At 41.0% G+C, this 20024-nt stretch overlaps 1 protein-coding gene across 1 annotated transcript in view; it reads left to right on the top strand.

The window, feature by feature from the left end:
- The first annotated feature begins 79 nt into the window (after positions 1 to 79).
- Positions 80 to 20024, top strand: part of ptprq (protein tyrosine phosphatase receptor type Q) — a 37865-nt gene continuing 17920 nt past the window's right edge. Inside the window, exons 1-31 of the mRNA XM_044357158.1 lie at positions 80 to 608; positions 767 to 892; positions 1028 to 1172; positions 1631 to 1909; positions 2080 to 2297; positions 3046 to 3226; positions 3476 to 3847; positions 3956 to 4267; positions 5033 to 5323; positions 5441 to 5743; positions 6589 to 6719; positions 7032 to 7161; positions 7249 to 7402; positions 7524 to 7630; positions 8290 to 8387; positions 8848 to 9016; positions 9201 to 9461; positions 9594 to 9754; positions 12197 to 12308; positions 12870 to 12978; positions 13571 to 13685; positions 15866 to 15935; positions 16045 to 16244; positions 16420 to 16648; positions 16766 to 16894; positions 16991 to 17137; positions 17499 to 17662; positions 18277 to 18814; positions 18970 to 19131; positions 19303 to 19482; positions 19611 to 19718. Coding sequence (XP_044213093.1) covers positions 564 to 608; positions 767 to 892; positions 1028 to 1172; positions 1631 to 1909; positions 2080 to 2297; positions 3046 to 3226; positions 3476 to 3847; positions 3956 to 4267; positions 5033 to 5323; positions 5441 to 5743; positions 6589 to 6719; positions 7032 to 7161; positions 7249 to 7402; positions 7524 to 7630; positions 8290 to 8387; positions 8848 to 9016; positions 9201 to 9461; positions 9594 to 9754; positions 12197 to 12308; positions 12870 to 12978; positions 13571 to 13685; positions 15866 to 15935; positions 16045 to 16244; positions 16420 to 16648; positions 16766 to 16894; positions 16991 to 17137; positions 17499 to 17662; positions 18277 to 18814; positions 18970 to 19131; positions 19303 to 19482; positions 19611 to 19718 — 5746 coding nt within the window. The 5' untranslated portion in view covers positions 80 to 563. The remainder of the gene's footprint in view (positions 609 to 766; positions 893 to 1027; positions 1173 to 1630; positions 1910 to 2079; positions 2298 to 3045; positions 3227 to 3475; positions 3848 to 3955; positions 4268 to 5032; positions 5324 to 5440; positions 5744 to 6588; positions 6720 to 7031; positions 7162 to 7248; positions 7403 to 7523; positions 7631 to 8289; positions 8388 to 8847; positions 9017 to 9200; positions 9462 to 9593; positions 9755 to 12196; positions 12309 to 12869; positions 12979 to 13570; positions 13686 to 15865; positions 15936 to 16044; positions 16245 to 16419; positions 16649 to 16765; positions 16895 to 16990; positions 17138 to 17498; positions 17663 to 18276; positions 18815 to 18969; positions 19132 to 19302; positions 19483 to 19610; positions 19719 to 20024) is intronic.

The raw sequence follows: 20024 nt of genomic DNA, 5'->3' as shown, positions 1-20024 counted from the left end.
TCTCTCTCTCTCTCTCTCTCTCTCTCTCTCTCTCCCTCCCCTCTCTCTCTCTCTCCCCTCTCTCTCTCTCTCTCTCTCTCACACACACACACTCCTCCCATACACACAGAAACTCCTTCTGCTCCTTCACATAAGAGTTTGCTTCTCGACGAAAGAGCCATTGAAAGCTGACTTTGAGTGCGCGCTAAATTCAAAGTCCGGGCTGTGCGTAAAACTAGCAAAAACAATCAGAGACTTCCTCTGGGTTAAAGATAACTACGCGTGTGTGACAAACTTTCAAAGTCGTCTAAAATACCTTATAATTTTATAATAGATAATTTGTAGGCTACAGACCGTTAACTTTTTGACCCTGAGCTTTGCGTCAGCGACTCAAATACTGTGGTTTGGGACTTTCCACAACCGATGTTTACGCACAGCTGTTTTTGGTCTTCGTACTAGCATGCCAATGGCTCAAAACACATCCAGGATCCGTTGTCTGTCGCCGTTACCGAAGTGATTTTATATATCAAGGTTGATCAGTGATTGCAGCAGAGTGTGTTTGGTGAGATGGATTGACACTTCCAATGGGTGGAACAGAGCGTCTGTGGTTACTTGCTAGTTTATGTCAGGTAAGGTAAAGGCCTAGACCATTTTATTCCTTTGTAAAGCTATTTCTAGTCAACACCGGTATAAAAAAAAAAAAGCATGGTCATTTTCCTTATCTATTTTTCCAGATGTATTGCCAGTGTATTTAAGGCACACTTTCCATACAATCTTTCCTCCTCAGGTGGTATTGCTGACCTGTGAACAGCATTCAAACCCTGTTGAGGTTGAACTTGTATTTCACCCCTTCCCTTATGCTCAACATCCAGACAGCTACACAATCACCTGCAGGACTGCAAGTAACCATCTGGTAAGAACACTTAAATGGGGGTAAAATTTTAGTTATAATCAGGTTCAGCTACATTAGTTTGGATATAGGAGTTGAATTTATTAAGTATGAGAACTGAATATATTCTTCTCACACTTTGTTACAACATCTCTGCAGGTGTACGTGGAGCCCATTGATCACTCAACATGTGCTCCTGACTGCAAGATGTCACTATGGTTGGTTGAGGATCCAAGAGGGTATAACATCACATTTAGAGCCAGCAGGAATGATACCACGCTTGAGGCAAAGACCTTTCACTTCAGTGAGTCCTTGTGCAGAAAAATGGCATACTTTATTCAATGGACTGCATTTATATAGCATCTCTCTAGTCTTCCGACCACTCCAAGCACTTTACACTACACACCACATTCACACACACATATTCATACGCTGATGGTAGAGGCTGCAATGCAAAGTGAGTGCTTATCAGGAGGAGTTTCTAATCATTCACACACACACACACCTATGGCACAGCCCTCAGGAGCAATTTGGAGTTCAGTATCTTGCCCAAGGACACTTCGACATGCAGACTGGAGGAGCCAAGGATCGAACTGCCAATCTTCCGATTAGTGGACGACCCACTCTACCTCCTGAGCCTCAGCCACCCCAGATTAGAGTGCTTCAAACTAACTTTTAAAGTGTGGTATAATGTTTTATGATGTTAACATATCTCTTTTTTTATCTCTACCCTTCCCCTTCTGTATTTATGTCCAATTCCAGTCTTCTTGTCCTCTCTTCATATATACAGCACAACCACTACTGCCCTCCTGACATGGAAACTCCAGAGGCATCAAAGCCTGTCCACCTTGAGTCTATACAACACTCACACACAATCTGTCACACACAACTTCAACATTAATTCATCAGAGGCAAAGTCCCAGTATGCAGTGAAAGGTCTCCAGCCTGGCACACGTTTCAAGGCCCAAGCTGTGATCACTACATTTGTAAAACACCTCAATATGACCCTGAAGCAGAGACTCGGCTTTGGCATAGAAACAGGTACTGTACATCATAATATGCTGTACCACAAACACATGACCATGACTTGATCATCAATCTTAAAGGATAATTCCTGTTTATTTCAACTTGATGTATTCCCCATAAATGTGGCCATCGTGACCACGACCTGGGATCTGTGAGTGTGAATTGATGATGATTTCTGTCTCCAGCTCAATGCCACACTGGCTGGTTGGCCAATGGGAGAAACTGCTACACTGTGAGAAGAGCAGGTTTGGCCTGGAGTGATGCCCAGCACAGCTGCAGAGAACAGGCAGCTGGAAGTCACCTGGCTGACCTAAAGACCCTGGAGGATCTGCTTTTTGTATCTTCTCATCTGCTGAGACACAACACCTTGCTGCTGCTGTGGACTGGACTCAATGACCAGCAGGTAGCCGTATTATAGACACATCAAGTACACAGGAGAATATGCTTTTTTTCTATTCATCATTAAAGCCGTAATAAATAATAATGTTGTATTATGACTTTTACTTTGATTATTTTTCCATTTACATTGTCAGATTAGCTAAAGCGTCTTTGAGAATATACATATTTATATATTATTTAATAGCATTTTCTCACATTTCTATTTCAACCTCATGAATAACTTAATATTTAGTAATTTAAAGAGGGATTTGTCAAGAAAACCTTCTGATTAAATATTTACAAGACAGTGCATGCTTTTTATCCTGCATCCTTAGGAGTTAAGTAGTTGTTCTGTCCTGCATGACTATCAAAATTATGCAGAAAATTAAGTGCAGGACAAGTCATTTGAAAATATCCTGCAGTACATCCAGTGAACTTTTCTACATAAGAATAACAAAGTTTTGCTAACAGAGAATCATGATGGTTTGAGGAAAATGGCCAAAATAGTTTTACTTTTGTGGTGAATCATCAGTCACAAAGGTATTTAGACTTGATTTTAGTGCCAAAGTAAAATTATACAAGCCATTACTGATGTTCAAATGAGCAGCACGTCAGTGGAGGAGGCTTTACTGGAAAACTAGTTTACTGTATAAACAGGAAAATCCCCATGGAAGTAGTTACTCCTTAAAGAGGAGGTTTGTTTTTGATATTATCAAATCTGAAGTTGATGGCGTCTTCCCATGTGTAAAGCCTCTCCTCTGTTAACCCCACAGGAGGAAGGCCAACCTTTGTGGTCGGATGGCTCAGCCTATAACCTGACAACCACTATGATGTCATTGCTGCCAGCCAGTCAGACGGACTGTTTTGCCCTTCAGTGGAATGCCACTGGACCAGGATACTTTCTCACTCCCTTCTTCTGTAACATCCCCTTACCCTTCATCTGCCAATATGAGAGTAAATAACTTGTGCAATATACCTTCATTACTAAGAGCATTTACATTATTAAGTTATTGTGAAAATATCTCATGTTGAAACTAGCAGAGCAGTTTCATAAAATATCTGTTTTCTAATTGGAATTGCATCAGCCCTTGACCGATGATTTTCTTGATCTCTCTGTCCAAAGCACGTAAACAATTGCATTTGTGAGCACATCTTCACATTTCTAACTCAAGTTATGTTACTCTGCTTCTCCCTCTGCCACAGCCCCTCCAGTCCCTGCCTTTTTCTCCTTTGACCTGGTTCAAGTGACAGAGCAACAGGTAGAGCTTCGCTGGGGTGACCTCTCACCCCTGAACTCACTTAATCCTTCATCTTTTGAGATATTCCTCCAGTATCAAGAAGACACAAGGGGAGAGTTAGGTCAAGATGAAAAGGATAGAAGCAAGAAGTGGGCAGAGGATAAAAAAGGGACCCAGAGAACTATTAAAAAGGTTGTGAAAGTCCCCATCTCCCTCTCCTCTAGAGGGGTAACTGTGGCAGGTTTATCTCCAGGAAGCGTCTACTCTTTCACACTTCAAGCTTGTCACCCTGCCGGTGCCACCTGGAGCTTGGGACAAACACAAACTGCATACACGAGTGAGTCTGCTGACAACCAGCCGTGCTTGTAGGGTACACAAATGGAGCAAAAATAAGCAATATCCTCTGCTAACAGATTTAATTTCACATTTGTTCTCTTTATCACAGGACCTCTTTCTCCACAAAATATCACTACCGGCCCCATAACAGTCTGTCAGATTAGTGTTCACTGGATGCTGCCAGACGCACCATATGTGGCTGGGTGGACATTTGTTGTACATTATGTGGACATGTCTTCAAGTCAAGAGAGGATAGTTGGAATGACCAATATCTCCAGATCATCTCTGGCTGGTGGGTTGCAGTCATATACCGCTGTGATTGGAGGGCTGGAGTCTTACAGGAAATACAGGATTGAAGTTTACACAGTCACCCAGCATGGGATTGAGAGCTGTGGACAGGTGCCTCTGACTGTACAGACAGGTAAATTTTATTTATTTATTTTTTTTATCAAGCTTTAGATACCAAAATGTGTTCTATACTTGGTTGCAAATACTGTATGGTATGTGAGTGTTGAGAAATCTTGACAAGTATTTTAGAGAAAGTTTAAACAATCTATATGATTCATTCAAATATTTGGAAAAACTAAAACGTTTGAAAATTAGAGCAAAACATACAAATGAAAACTTTACTATTACATGATAATCAGGCTTCACTAATTCTCTATGATTGACAGTTTAGATCACCTTATTCATCCAGTACGATACCAAGTCACAATTGGCATTGACTTTCGTTGTGAAGTTAAACCATCACTGTAAATGAATACCGTATTTAGTTCTGGGAGGCCCCACAACCTAATGCCAAAAGTGAGCTGGCAACCCTTCAAAAGAAATGTTGAATATTTCCTGCACAAAAAAGGAATTCAGATAAGAAGCTAAACATCTTAAATGTCACACCAAAAGTCCAGTGAATGGGTTTAGTAGACTTGTCTTAATGAATTGTTCTGATGTGATCAAATGGCTGTAATGAGCATTTTTGCATTGTATCTACTGTAAATACAGTCAGCATTAATGGACATATGATCAGCAATTCTGCCAACCAAAGTAGATTAGTTATAAAAATTTACAATATGGTTTCAATGATCGTCAAAACTGAAATATAAATAATCATAATTGTACATAACACAATTATGCATGAGTTGCGTTGACTAAACCAAAACTAAAAAAAATCTTCTATTGTACCTCTCAGCTGTGAAGCCTCCCAGCAGTCTGCTGGTGTTGAGCAAAAGGGGAAACCTGACTGTCTGCTGGACCAGTCCTCTTGATGACTCTCCAGATTATTATGTCACATCCCACCCTGTCAATAACCCCAGAGCGTCTTCACTGTGGATAAACCAATCCAGTCCTGGTGCACTCTGGGTAAATGAGTCTGTATGTGTTGATTTGGGCAAATTTACTCCAGGTCAGACTTATGACATAGGAGTTGTTGCTCTGAGGGGAAATGACAGGAGTCAGAGGACCAGCATCATGCACACCACAGGTAAAAGAAACAAGATTACATTACCTTTACCTTTAACAATGTATTGAAAGTACCCATCCCACTGTATAATAGGTACTCATCCATTGCAAAACTGTCTGTTTTTGTCTGTATGTTTAGATCCAATGCCTGTTCAGATAGCAGTCCCTTTCTTAGTGGGCACAAACTCTGCACAGCTGTACATCCAGCATCCACAGCAGGGTCTAATTGACGGGGTCAAAGTGTGTTTTTGTCCGGGCCTATGTGACCGTGTGTGTGGGGGATTGTGCGGATATACATGTAACTGGCACTCCCTCTCTAGCGCTAGCTATCATATCATAACCCTCAGCAACCTCCGTCCAGGATCAAAATACCAGCTCAGTGTGTACAGCACCAGCCGACAGCAGACGGGACCACCTTACTACACCCACCCTGTTAAAACAAGTGAGTTACTTCTGCTAATGGGAGCTTTCTGCATGCACACGCGCACACATATATGTACTGGACATGCTGGTCAGATCACCATTGGCAGCAGACAAATGTAAAAACTTCTTACTTGCAGGTAAGTGCAACAGCATAAACACTAGGTCTCATATTTACTTTAATTAACTCACAACTAAGAAGATCCATTACCAGCCTCCCAAAAGGCCACAACATACACATACACAGCATTTTTCTCTATTGTTGTACCACTTATATTTCACCTAAAGCCCAGTCAATTGAAACCTCTACAGTAGCTGCTTTCATTGAGTGCCTCAGTGAGCGATAAATGGCTGGACAGGAAAACTAAAACAAATAAGATGAAACATTATCTGCCCTCGCCAGTAGCCCTAAATCTAACTGATAAACATGAAAGCACTCAGACAAAAAAATCTGGAGTGTTTTCTGATGCTTTAAAAGTAACAAGAGTAGAGAAGTGTGACTTCTTTCAATTGAGAATGATTTGCAAGTTTAAGACTTCTGCATTTTCGAGAAGGCCAAATGTGTTTTTGTTCACATGATTGCACTACAATAACTATCCTCATCCTGGCATCAATTAAAAGTTTTTTTCTATCTCCTCTCCCTGTTCAGATAACAATTAGTTAGTACAAATTAATCTGCCCCAATGTTGACACCACCACTTCACACTGTACTGTAAAATTATTAGCACTGTAATGTCTTATGATTTCTTTTTTCTTTCACACGACCCCCAAGTGTTTAAAATATCCCCAGCTGAGGCTAATTAGTATTTTGAATATGCTAGCAGGATAATTACAGCACAGTTTGTGTGCTATGGTTCGTGATTTTAGGTCTGGCCCCTCCCAGCAGAGTGAGGGAGGGTGTGGTGACCGATTCATCCATAGAGCTACTTTGGGATCCAGCACAAGGACGAGCTCATAGCTACGAGGTCATCTGCTTCAACTGTGACCATGCACTCATGGTAAACAAACAAACAAACAAAATAATGTATTCAAATGTGCTTTTAGGTTTAAGAAGCAGGTTTACTGAGGCTCATATTTGATTAAGTGCCTGTCAAAATCTTCTCCCCACTGGAATTACTAACAAGTAGCCTTGAGCAAGGCACTAATCAGTGGTTGCTTCAGGGAAGATCCGTAGTGACCATGTTTTTATGTATAAAACATTAATGTATGCATGTGTATAACCTCTTTCTGCTGGAACTAATGCTGTTACTGTAGGAATTATAATAAGGCTATTAGTGAGCTTCCTTACTCATTTAATTTGTGTCCTACAGGTTCAGAAGGTGTTAAGTGAGAGTGCAGTGTTTTCTGGTCTAACTCCAGGCAGACTCTACCACTTTGCATTACGAACAGAGAAGGAGTCCTTCACCGACAGTTCTCCTGTCACCATCAACATCACTGCAGGTAAACAGACCCACACACACACACACAGGCGAACACTGCTCCATCTTTCTATTCTGATTACTATGTTTTGTTTTTTTTATGCACCAGCTCCCAGCCCAGTGGAGGTGTCTTTTGTCAATAAAACCAAATCATCCATATGCATTAGTTGGAATACAGTCAGCGGTGTGCTTGGTGGATTCATCCTGTCAATTAAAAACAGAACATCCAATCAAGAGCTGATCATTTTTCATCAGGAGTCCAGGTCAGTCTCATTCTTGTGTTCAAGTACACAAATTATTACAATTGTATGAGACTGGAATTACAATCAGTAATCAAATCAATCAAAACATTCTTTAATAACAACCTCCTGTGTGTGTTCACAGATTTTACACTTTTGAAGGCCTCACTCCTGGAAGCGAATATACAATAGAAGTGATCAGCACCAGTGGAGAAAGGAAGAGTAAACCTGCTACTATTATCCTCCATACTAGTGAGTAAAAGAAAGACAGCGAGTAGGATCTCAAAATTAATGCAGGAAATAATTAGTCAGAGGAGAACAGAATTATGCAGCACAATTTCAGTGAGTATTCTGTTATATTAAGAAAATAAGAATATTTCAGTAAGAAATACACACAACAAATACCTGGGGAAACTATGAGAGACAAAAAGGAAATCATTTTTGTCTGTATTTGGTTTCAGTCTCAGTCACTTCACTGATAACATTCTATTACAATATTGTGTCAGCCTAGGATGGTAGTATGAAATTTTTTCATTTTCAAAATAGAAACAAGTTTTGAAACATAGAGGAGCCAGCCAAAAAGGAAATTATACATGTGTGTCTTTGGCTTCGATATTTGCTTAGATTGCTGTTTCACAATGCTTTTACTATTATATTATTATATGTATATATATTATTATATGCTGATTTTACTTGAATTTTACATGCAAAAAAACTTTAGCGCAGAAAATACTTACTTTAAAGTAAACATACATAATTTAGTTTGGATCACAGTGCTCTATCCCCTCCAATATCTCTCCCTGCTGGTTTAAAGTGAACCTATAAAAGTTAAAAGTTCACTTCATGCCTTATTACCCAGAGTAAGTCTTGATTATGTGTCAGTACATGGTGTCATGTGATCCTGTCTCCAGTCCCAGAGGTGCCACAGGAAGTGGTTCTTGCGGAGCAGGTAGTGACGTCTGTGTTTGTTACCTGGAGAGCACCACCAGGACAGGTGGAGGGGTACAAGGTAGGACATCCATCCAGTGACACCCAACAATCACAGAAGCAGAGACGGGCATATAGGTTGTTACACCGTAGTAACTTCCAGACAGATGTGCATAATGATGTAATTTGTCTGACACACACATTACTCAAAATTATTTTTTTCAAGGACAAAGGAGGCCACATGTGTCAGGTTCTGCACTCACCTGTTGGTAACCTAGCAACTGCCGTCGGCACACCACAGATTGAGTTTCCAACCCTTTAAATATGTATGAATCTCCGGAGGGGCAAGGCCAGGAAGAATGACCAAGCACATTACATGCACATATCATGCAAACCCATATTCACTGAAATAAATGAGAGATATTGGTAGATGTACTGCACAGTACCTAAAACAGAAAGGTCTCTTGTTTTCACTCACAGTATCTGAAAATTTTTTTAAATCCCTGAAAAGGACTCTGAAGATTTCTTATTGTTTTTCCCAGCTTGTTTTTGGCCTGCTGACCGTGGACAGAAAATCATGGATAGAGGTGCTTGTCCAGGGCACAAGTTATGAGATCAGGGATTTGATCCCAGGGTCAGACTACGGCATCAGTATTCATAGTGTGCTGGGCTCAGACACCAGTCAAGGAGTCCGCAGAGACTTCAGCACACGTAAGAGACACACTATATATACAGGAACACACACACACACACACACACACAGAACTACGCTTTTCAAGATATAAAAAGCTGTTAGTGCCTCCTTCATCAGAACATAATGCCCTCATGACGAAATAATTAAATTGTTGCCTAAATTATGAAAACTGCCGTGGTAAAATTGTAAAATCTTGTCCAGGCCCAGCAGGTTTATGTGCCCTTCATTTGGGTGATGTCAACATTTCCTCTATCTCTGTGAGCTGGGACAGTGCATTTGGTGAGTTTGACTTCCACAGAGTCACGGTAGCCAACACCTCGGTCACAAACACACTTACCATACCCAAGGAAGAGCAGGCTGTCGTGGTTACAGGGCTGGTGGACGGCTGCAGCTACAATGTGAGCGCTGAAAGGGTGAGAGGACTGACAGCGGGGAGCGCGGCCTTTTTGACTGTAACCACAGGTAGACGATATCACAAGGGCTGCACTGGTCATCACCCCATTATTTTCAGCTGGCCTGATCGCCTCTTCATTAACTTACAGGAACTTTCCCCACCTCTCTGACTTTATTTCTCCCTCTCCTGTCCTCCATGAGTGCCATCCCGTGTACGAGGAGTCCGTGTCGTCAATGTGTCTGCACGTGCGTTCTCACTACGTTGGGAGCAGGCAGTTGGGTGTGTGGATCATTACCAAGTGAATCTGCTACCTAACCAGGGAAAAGTCACAGTGCACCCTGCACGTGATGGATACATTCAGGTAGATACACCTTTACAAACCATTCTCAATCAAACATACGCTGCTTGGCTACTGTAACAAGGTTTTTTTTTTATTTACACTTGGACAACAAGACAGTACAATTCACCTCAATACATCTATGTAATTTTATCAAGGTGAGAGGAGGATGGCATTGTAAAGCTCTGGACTAATAGCTGTGTTATTATTCTAAATGTACAACTTACACGCACGCACTCTCCTCCCATTCAACCAAGTCCCACCCCATACCAGCTCTTCCCGGCTGCCAGGTGTCAGATACCCCCCAAAATGTAACCTTACACACCACACACACACACACACACACACACACACAGAGAGAGCGAGAGAGAGAGAGAGAGAGAGAGAGGGAGAGAAAGAGAGCGAGAGAGCACAGAGTTGAGTAATAGATCTCATTATTTATTAAGTTGGCCTCATGAGCTCAACTCTGAATCATTCATTTGTTTAAGCAGCTCTCCCTAGAGAGCGAGAGAGACCAGAGGGAGAGAATTAGCCTCGTGCTAATCAAAAGACCCACTGCCCTCCCCAGCTAACCACGAAAAGTTTGGACTACCTCAAGACCAAGATCTGTTATTATCCAATTCCTGGTTGACTAACCTTGTGACCTTTACTCATGCCACTAACCAGCTTCTAGTCATTCCTGTGCAGCTCAGTGGATTACCTGTTGACCACTACTAACGTTTGTACACTAACTGTGGATGCAGCTCTACTGACGAGGCCTCTAACGTGCTGTGACTAAACTAAAGCTAACTCTGCTACCCAGCATGGCCTTCTTCTCACTCATCTCGCTGCTCACACTCTGCATGGGACAGGTACACTCACAGGTAAGAATTGAGCACTCACTATCAGGTATTGCTGTGCATGTAGGTGTTAACACACTTCATGTATACACAGAACATTTCTGTTTCTCAGATACATAAATAAGTACACTTGGAGCCAAATGAATTGAAAAGTATATACGGTATGTGTAGAGGATGTGCACACACAGATGCAGAAAGTGCTGGTCATATTTTGGGGAGGTCACATAAGGTATGAGTGTTACACATTGTTACCCAGCATGCTGATGCACCAGGTGCAAACACACACTTAAGCACCCTTTTCATCTGTCTCACAGATAATTACACTTACAGTTTCATTTAATCCATTTAATCTTTTATCCAAAGCGACATACATCTGAGAGTGGATACAACACAAGCAAGGATCTAGTCAGGAGAGAACAATGCCAGTAAGAGTCATAAAGCTAAGTTTGAGTATGATAGGATGCAGGTACCAACAGGCAGTGCACATAGGCAATGCATAGAGTGCATAGAAAAAGAGAGATTTTTTTTTTCAGCCCATCAAGTGCAGAGGTGTTCACAAAAGAGCTGGGTCTTTAGCACTTTCTTAAAGATTGAGAGGGACTCTGTGAATCGGATGGAGTTTGGTAACTTGTTCCACCACTGGAAAACCACAGAAGAGAAGAGTCTGGCTAGCGACTTAGGGCCCTGTTGTGGTGGTGGTACCAGGCGCCTTTCATTGGCAGAGTGTCAGGGTTTTGAATTTGATGCCGGCAGCAACTGGGACCCAGTGGAAGAATATGAACAGTGGGGTGAGGTGCTGTTTCAGGCTGGTTGAAGACCAGCCGTGCCGTCGTGTTCTGGATCATCTGCAGAGGTTTGAAAGTACATGCAGGCCTGTGTCAGGAGTAGTAAAGAGTTGCAGTAGTCAATGCATGATATTACAAGAGCCCATACCAGGAGTTATGCTGCATGCTCAGACAGGTAGGGTGTGTTCTTCCTGATGTTGTACAGAGCCAATTAACACGACTGTGCAATTGAGGCCATGTGAACCTTAAAACATTGGTTAGTCATCAATCAAGACATCCAAGTTTCAGGCAGGCTTTGTGGGCATGAGTTGGGTTGATTGGAGCTGGATACTGATCTGTTGTTGTATAGAGGGACTGGCTGGGATGACAAGGAGCTTGTTATATAGCGTAAACATATGTAGCACAACATGTAAAGATGCAAACAAGCAGGAACAAGTTGTCACCTTGACAACCACCCATCTATATATTAATAGAGATGGTTGAGTGTGTAAGGCTTCTCTTCAAACAGAGTTGTGGTGTATCAGGCATTGCATAAACTAAAATACCAGAAGTCTGCGTGCCTTTAGGGTTGTTGCAGATTTTTACATAGTAGTTTAGCTTTAGATTTTTTATTTAAGGCAATTTATAAAAAGATTTTTAAGGAGATTTTTAAGGAATACTGTGGGTACAATTAGATGCTTGCTAATATGACATTTGATAATATGTTCTATATCAGTGACCCCCCCCCCCCCCCCCCCCTCACTGAACCACTGATCTACAGTATATTACTGATGAGCTTGTTGGTCCTGTGTTTGTATGTGTGTGTGTTGTGACCAGGTGTTTGTGTTTTTCTGTTTTCACAGGCCAATGTGGTCAGTGTCAGTCCAGGGACACAATACACTGTCACAGTCACAGCAGTGTCCTCCTCCAATTTCAGCCCTGGAGTCAGCCGCATGATCAATACTAACGACAGTGGTGAGATGTGCACATGCACACACTGTTTTGTTTTGTTCTTGTTTGTTTGGGTCATGTTTTGGGGTGATAAAGTCTCTTATGCCCTCTGCTGTTTAACTTAGTCCCTGTATAGCACATACAGTACACACACTGAGGAAAAGGAATTAGTGTGTGTATGTGTGTGTGTGTGTCGGACAGGGGTAATACTCCCTTCCCTGTTTAATTCCTCTTAGGTAACTTAAGCCTGGGCTTTTGAACCGCAGGATGAATGGGTCTGCAGTGAATGTCAGTGAAATGCCACTGCTGTGTGAGGCCTTATTCATCAGAGTTCGGCCTAAGACACACTCACTCACACACACACTAACACAAACGCTCCAAGGATCAGTCCACAACAACACTGTTCTTCAAATGGTGTTGCTAATGCAGTCTGTTGGCTTCTGATATACAGAATTTGTTATTAATCAAATGATGTGTAATGAATTTCTGGTTATTGATGGTATTGTACACTGTAGATAAACTGAAAGTATTGAAATGAAAGACTCTGGGAATCTCCACCTTACACATACACTTCCTCCCCTCCAGTTCCTGGTCCACCTTCAGGACTAGAAGGAGAGGCCGTGGGCTCTAATGGTATTTTGCTCTCCTGGATCATGCCATCTGATGCCAAAAATATTGACGGATATGTCATCAGGTAGTTCTTCATTTGTTTTCTTGGAAGACTGTGATTGAGCATTTATTTCAATCTATTTGGGTCAATGCAGATTGTGTGTCTCAAGTTCAAGAGAGCTCTATTGTCATTGTCTCTGACAAAAAAATTGCTGTTGCAACAGCCAATCAGATGCTAAGACATCATGAGATAATGAAAATGTCAAATATATTACCAACAAATATGTTTAATTGTCAAATTTAAGAAAGAACATCAATAAATAAAGGAAAGAATTACCAGTAGATACACATCAATTATAAATACTAAATATCATAAATGAATGTCACAATGTGTTGTAAAATAGACATTTTGTGTAACAGTTTGTAAACTCTGTGTGCTTGGTTTCTATGCACATTTAAGCCTATATGTTTGTAGTTGTATTGATCACACTGAGACATGTATTTCCATGCATTTACATGGTTCCATTTTATGTGCAATTTTGCATCTGAATCTAATAGGATTTAAATCATAATGTGCCTTTACTGTTGCTTAAACCTCTTCATCCAGCTCCATACTGTTTATAAATGTATGATGTGTTAAGGAGACGATGATCTCAAGAATTGATTTCTTCCTGTAGGTACAAGGAGGTGTGTCCCTACCCCGACCCTTCCTTCACACAGGTGACCAAGTACCTGGACATACCAGAGACTCTGCTCACTGACTTCACATCAGGCTCTACGTACCACATTCAGGTATCGTACACATAGAAGAGCCCACTCTCCATTCATATTACTTATAACATGACTAGTACATTTTCTTAGAAAGTGTCTTCTTGAATTATCATGTGGATGTGCCTAGCTAACACAGATCCAACAGGACAGGGCTATTCTCTTGATCTGGCTGAATACTGGTAATTGATCCTGATTGCATTATTAATCAGGTAAACAGATCTATGGATGAGCCACGGCTCTTTCCACTGTCTGTTCTCACTGAGCTTGAATGTGATCGTGCTTATTAGTTTTCAGAATTCATTAACCCACGATGACCTTCATACAAATGGACTCTGAGAGACTGACACACTCAGAGATTATACCTGCACATACTGTATTTGTGTGTGTGTGTGTGTGTGTGTGTGTATCATATTACTACATCTCACCTGTGAGTTTGTTAGCTCACTAACCTGTGTACAGAGCTCCGTCTTTGATCTGTATATCTGGGCAGGCTAAAAAGGTTCTGTGCATGTTACTGTTACCTTAGCAGTAAAATGACACATACTGCTTTGCACACTGAAACATAAACATCCATCTATTATTTATTCATTTCTTTCAGCCAACAGAAAGAAATGACAACAGAGGGAGTTTATTTCTCCTGTTTCTCCATCATGTTTTAAGAAAGCTCTAAAATCAGTCAGAATAATGTACTTTTGATGCTAATGCAGAAACCTACTCTGCCCTGTCTTGATTCAAGGTACTAAATCTAATTTCTAGAAAATTCCTGAAACAAGAGAAACTGCACTGTAAAGCTTACTAGCAGATGCTTTTCTTGTTTTAAGTCTCAACAGCTGACTATGAGACACATTAACATATGAAAACCTATTTTTGTAGTGTAATTGTTGTAGTCAAAGACCTCTAAACTACATTTGTGGTGATTTTCAGGGGATAGAAAAAATATCACGAACACTGGTACAATCTAATCCATTATAGTAGCCCCCAGAGAACCATTATCACTGTATGTGAAGCATGAAATGCACAGAGTGGCATTTTTATGCTGCTCAGAGGTTGTTATATAGCATTTCATTATGATAAATTGTACCTACTTTTTTGCATAAGACTGCACTGCACAGGTGTTTTGTCTGCTCTCTATACATTCTCTTCTCAAACATACTTACATACCACTCTGTAAGCTGACATTTTTCTGCAATTATTGGCATTGGGAAATTATTTTTAACAATGTAGACAAAATAAGAAATGCTTGGTGGTAAAGCTTAAAACAAAGCTGTTTTTCTTTTTTTTCCTGACAAGTTGTCATTTGTTAAATATTCAGCATTTTTTCATCAGTATAACAAAGTATAGTAAGCAACAGCTGAACATAGATGTTTTTTTCCACCAGGTAATCCCACTTGCTTGCCATTTCTTTTTTTTACTTTATTATTAACTGATTTTTCATTTATTCTATTTTAATCATTAAAAAAACATGTAGGCAGGATTTCAGAGATCTGGAACCAGACCAATTACCATAAACTGATCTCTTTATACTGGTTCCCCATCAAATTCAGGATCCAATTCGAGATCCTCATGATAAGTTTCAGAGCTCTGCTACCTACATTCAAGATCTACAGTGTCCTTATATTACCAGCCGGTCTTTAAAATGGTCCTCTGATTAGGATTTGTTGATTGTTCCAGGCTCAAAACTAAAGCAGACTGTGCCTTTAAAATCGTGGCTCCTAAACTTTGGAACTCTAATATCTGTGGACTCTGTGGACACCTTTAAAAAGCAGCTTTAGACCTACTGTTTTACATTTACCTTTGAGTAGTTTTACTTATTTATTTTTATCTCTATTTTCTTGCAATTACTTCTATATTGTGTCTCTATTTTGTGTCTTTCTTTTGTCTGTTATTGTGAAGCACTTTGCAACATCTGAACTAGAAAGGTGCTATATCAATAAATTTACAGGTTCCAGTGATTGTGTTGTTATCTGTTTACATAATGTTGACATACTCTGTGTATAGTGTTGTATCATTGTGGCTCCTGTGTCACTGGGATCACTAAATCACCTCTAACAGTGTGTTGTTCCAGTTCCTCATGCCTGAGATTAGAACATAATCAGGATCTGATGACTGCCCTATTGACAGGAACATGAATTAATCATTATAAGTAATACCTAGCAACTCTCTCTGTCTCTCTCTCTCTGTCTCTCTCTCTGTGTGTGTAGGTAGCAGCCATATCCCCAGCTGGCATAGGAGCATTCAGCAAATCTTTATACATAAAGACTGCTGAGTCCCGTAGGTATCCGTGCACAAGCACACCCTTGCATTCTGATCTCAAAATCTAAGATAAATGTATTGTATATAGATGTGTTTGTACATTCATGTGTGTGTGTGCTCCATGCAGCCCCTGGCCTGGTGACCAACCTCACTGCATTTGCCCAGAATCACACCTTCGTCATGGTCACCTGGTTCCTGCCACACCGCATCAATGGCCTCATCACAAAGTTTGCAGTCAAGGCTAAACATGCTCGCACAGGGCAGACAGTCCGCATACTGGAGGTCAATGCAGAGGACATAATGACTGGAGCGCTGCCTCACTGCAATGTACTGCTTTATACTGTCACACTCTGTCTTCCAAACTGAACTGTTATTATGAAATGGTGTATACTTTTTCTATACTCTCTCTTTAAAAGAAAATCTATTATAGCCTCATTAATGAAATGCTACCAATTCACAAGGGTAACAATCTTGTCCTTGTGTGTATGTTTTGTATGTCTAGGACGCAGCTGATATTCTATCTCGTGCGACTCTCAGTCCCTTGGAGATAACGGCATCATCTCCACCCATCACCCTCTCCGCCGTGCCCCCTGCAGCCTCCTGGAGTGTGCCCATATCAGTAGGAGTTGATCAGTTGCGACCTTACACTGCCTATCTCTTTGAGGTTTCAGCCTTCACCTCTGATGGAGAAGGACAGATAGCTTCCACCATGGTCCGCATGCCAGAATCAGGTGTGGAAAAAGAAGCAAACCAGGCCCTAGGTTTTCTTTGATTTGTGCATTAGAAGGTTATAAGCACATATACTGCACATGTGAAAAAAATTATTTCTTTGTGTTTGTTTATGGCAGCCCCAGAAGACCCGCCACAAAACTTCTCCATATTGAATATGACGTCTAGATCAATCTCTGTGTCCTGGAACTCTCCAAACATTATCACGGGAAAATTCACTTACACGCTCTATCTTTATGGGCCTACAGGTCATTAAATATTGACTCGAGCACACTCACATGCACACATAAGCACACTCAAACTGACAGAAATGCACACAATTGTTTTTTTCTTCTTTTGCCCAGGATATTTGTATGAGAACAGTACAGGAGACACGCGGTTTGCTTTTACTGGTTTGACTCCTTACACAAGGTACACAGTTGCTGTCCGAGCCAGAGCTGCTGGAGAAGTGGGTCCAGCGGCACAAGAAGATGTTATTACACCTGCTGAAGGTAAAAACACTTGTGAAGTAATGTACTAATGCTTCTCTTTTTGCTTTTGAATAAATCCCCATAAACATAGAATTGTAACTTAACACTTAACTCAAATAAACTTAACTTAGTTTAGTTTATTTGACATTTCATCATTGTGGACATTAAATCACACACAACTACAGAAATGTCACACAAATAAGTTCAATAAGTTTTTATTGTGGTCCTTGATATAAACATAACAAGGATGCAGGAGTCCAGGTGACTGAGCGACATCATACTACCAACAAAACCTTAACATAATGCACAATATTTGTACATGTGTATAGATGTATTTTATGTACCTCTGTGTCTTCCTCTGTTTCTATCTTTGCGTGTGAAGCACCCAGTGCAGTGCAGGACCTGATGGCAATAGCTGAGGATTCGGTTTCAATCCGTGTGAGTTGGAAAAGCCCCGCCCAGCGTAATGGTCCGATCATCCAGTACAGACTGCTGGTGCTGGTTGATGAAACTCTACTGCAAGACATCACCCTCACATCAGAACCAGTAAGCCCCCTTATATTTTTCCCATCACAGCTCAGTACTGTTAAAAAATTGCCCTCAACTGTCACTGAACTTGTTCTGTTGAAAACGTTGGATTATATTGGACTGTAAATTCTTCCACTTACTTATTGTACATATTAAAGAAAAGTGCTCTCTAAAGTCCAGAGATTTTCAGGAACACCTGTTCAATTCATTACAATTGCCCTCCAAGAAAACCTATGTGAATCTTAAAATGTCCATTTCAAAGAGGCATTGATTAAACTCTGCAGTGATTTTCAGGTTGTATCATCACCCCTTTGCAATGTAATGTAATCCAAATTGAAAACACCACCACAGCCTCACAAATAACCACAGAGTTTAATGGTACTCTCGACACTTTCTATGAACAACAGCTGAGTATAGTAATCATTGGGATTATGACACATTTTAAAATAATCTTAATATGCAACCTGTAAATCATGTCTATTGTCGACTGATGTCTACTTGCAACCATGGAGATATTCAAGTAGATGTGGTTTTGTAGGCTGATGAGCCAAAATGGTTGTTTACACTCCACCCATGGCATTAACTATAAGAAATGAAAAACTACACTCAGAATATTTTTTTTCTTCCCTCAGAGTGCAAATACAACTGATGTGTACAAAAGGTCCCTTTCTCCTGAGCTACATAACAGTCCAGGGCGACGTAAGAGAACTGCTGAGCTCAGTCTGATCACATCTCCGCCGACTTTCACTGCCACTGTGTCTGACCGCGCACAGCCCACTGATATGACTGCTTCCACCCTCACACACTCTGGACTTACAAGTGCTGACCAGAGTACTAACACTGGCGCTCAACCCAGCATGGACTTTAATCCTACTGCTGACCCCACGGCCACCGAGAAGTCGGGAAAAAGTTACACTTCTGCTTCACACGCTAATAGCGCAAATATTCAATCTTCTGACCCTACAGTCTTTGGGACCTCTGCGTTTTCTCTGACCTCTGTGCCACCTGCTACGCTTCCACCCTGGCTGACTAAGCAAACACATGCTGGGGATATGACCTCTGACTCGTCCCCCTTGGGACTGACCCCAAGCCAGGTCCGCTTGTCCACACGTGATGCATCAGTTACAGGACACTTTTCAACACGCAGCGCAACAGGTTCTGGTACAACAGGTGGGAGAGTGTAATCTGTAAACACTGCTTTGCTTAACTTCCTGCAGTCTTTACTTTGCACAATTCACAGACTCTTATAAGACAATTATCTGTTCAGATTCTTATGAATCCTGTGTCCACATCTATATCCATCTGTGTTTGCATTCATACTGCAGGTGTGACAGTGAGAGAGGAGGTGATGGATGTTTTGTCTGAGGAGTTGTCTTACCTGGTGTCGGATCTGAATCCCTTCACTGAGTACACGTTCAGGGTCGCTGCTTCCACGACTGTGGGGGAGGGCCCTGCTACAGATATCACTGAGAAGACCAGAGAGCAGGGTGGGTGGTCCACTTGTAAAAATCACTAGCTATGAGAAACTAAGAAGAAAAAAGTATCTTAAAGTGTTCTAATTGCAATTGAACTGCAGCTGAACTGAGTCTTTGTACTTTCAAACTTTGTTTAGAATTTCATTTTCTATAATAATGTCTTGTGATGAATGTGTCGTTTAGTCCCCAGCTCTGTGCTTGATGTCTCCTACCAAAACATCAGCTCCACCTCCATACTTGTGAGCTGGGTCCCACCGCTCAATCCCAATGGACGGATCACACATTACACTGTCTATGGCCTAAAAATGCACAGTGATCAGGCCCTGAAGTGGGTTACTAACACTACCAGTAAACTGATAACAGGTAGGGTATGCACACTCATGGACTGACATATTCACATTTTCTACACAGTTCCATGCAGTCGTAATACTCATTATAATTACTATAATACAGTTGTGTTACTAAATATTTTTTCTTCTGTTCTAATGTAGATTTGGACAAGTATACTGCTTATAAGCTACGTGTGGCTGCATCTACAGCTGTGGGAGAGAGCTCTCTGTCTGAGGAAGATGACATCTTTGTTTTCACCTTAGAAGACGGTGTGTACTGACAAACACAACAAACACAACGTTAGATAATGTATGACTGAAAACAGTGGTAGTAAATCTGTTGTGGATTAAAAGCTGTTTCACCTTGTTGAATTTTTGCTGGTGCCCAGCGTGTTTATTTGATCAAATTTACTATGTAGTTACTGAATTACCAATATTTAATTTGATGCCAGATCAGTTAGATTATTTGATTGTATTGCAGTTGATGACATTCAATAACATTTTATTCGGTGAAAGATCATTTGAACTTCCACTTATACTGCATATGAACCCTTCTGGGACTTCTCCTGTCTATCT

The sequence above is a fragment of the Thunnus albacares genome, chromosome 7 (genome assembly GCF_914725855.1).
Source record: "Thunnus albacares chromosome 7, fThuAlb1.1, whole genome shotgun sequence".
In the NCBI taxonomy this organism is placed as follows: Eukaryota; Metazoa; Chordata; class Actinopteri; order Scombriformes; family Scombridae; genus Thunnus; species Thunnus albacares.
Note: the sequence above shows the minus strand (reverse complement) of the source record. Positions and strands in the feature narration are given on the sequence as shown.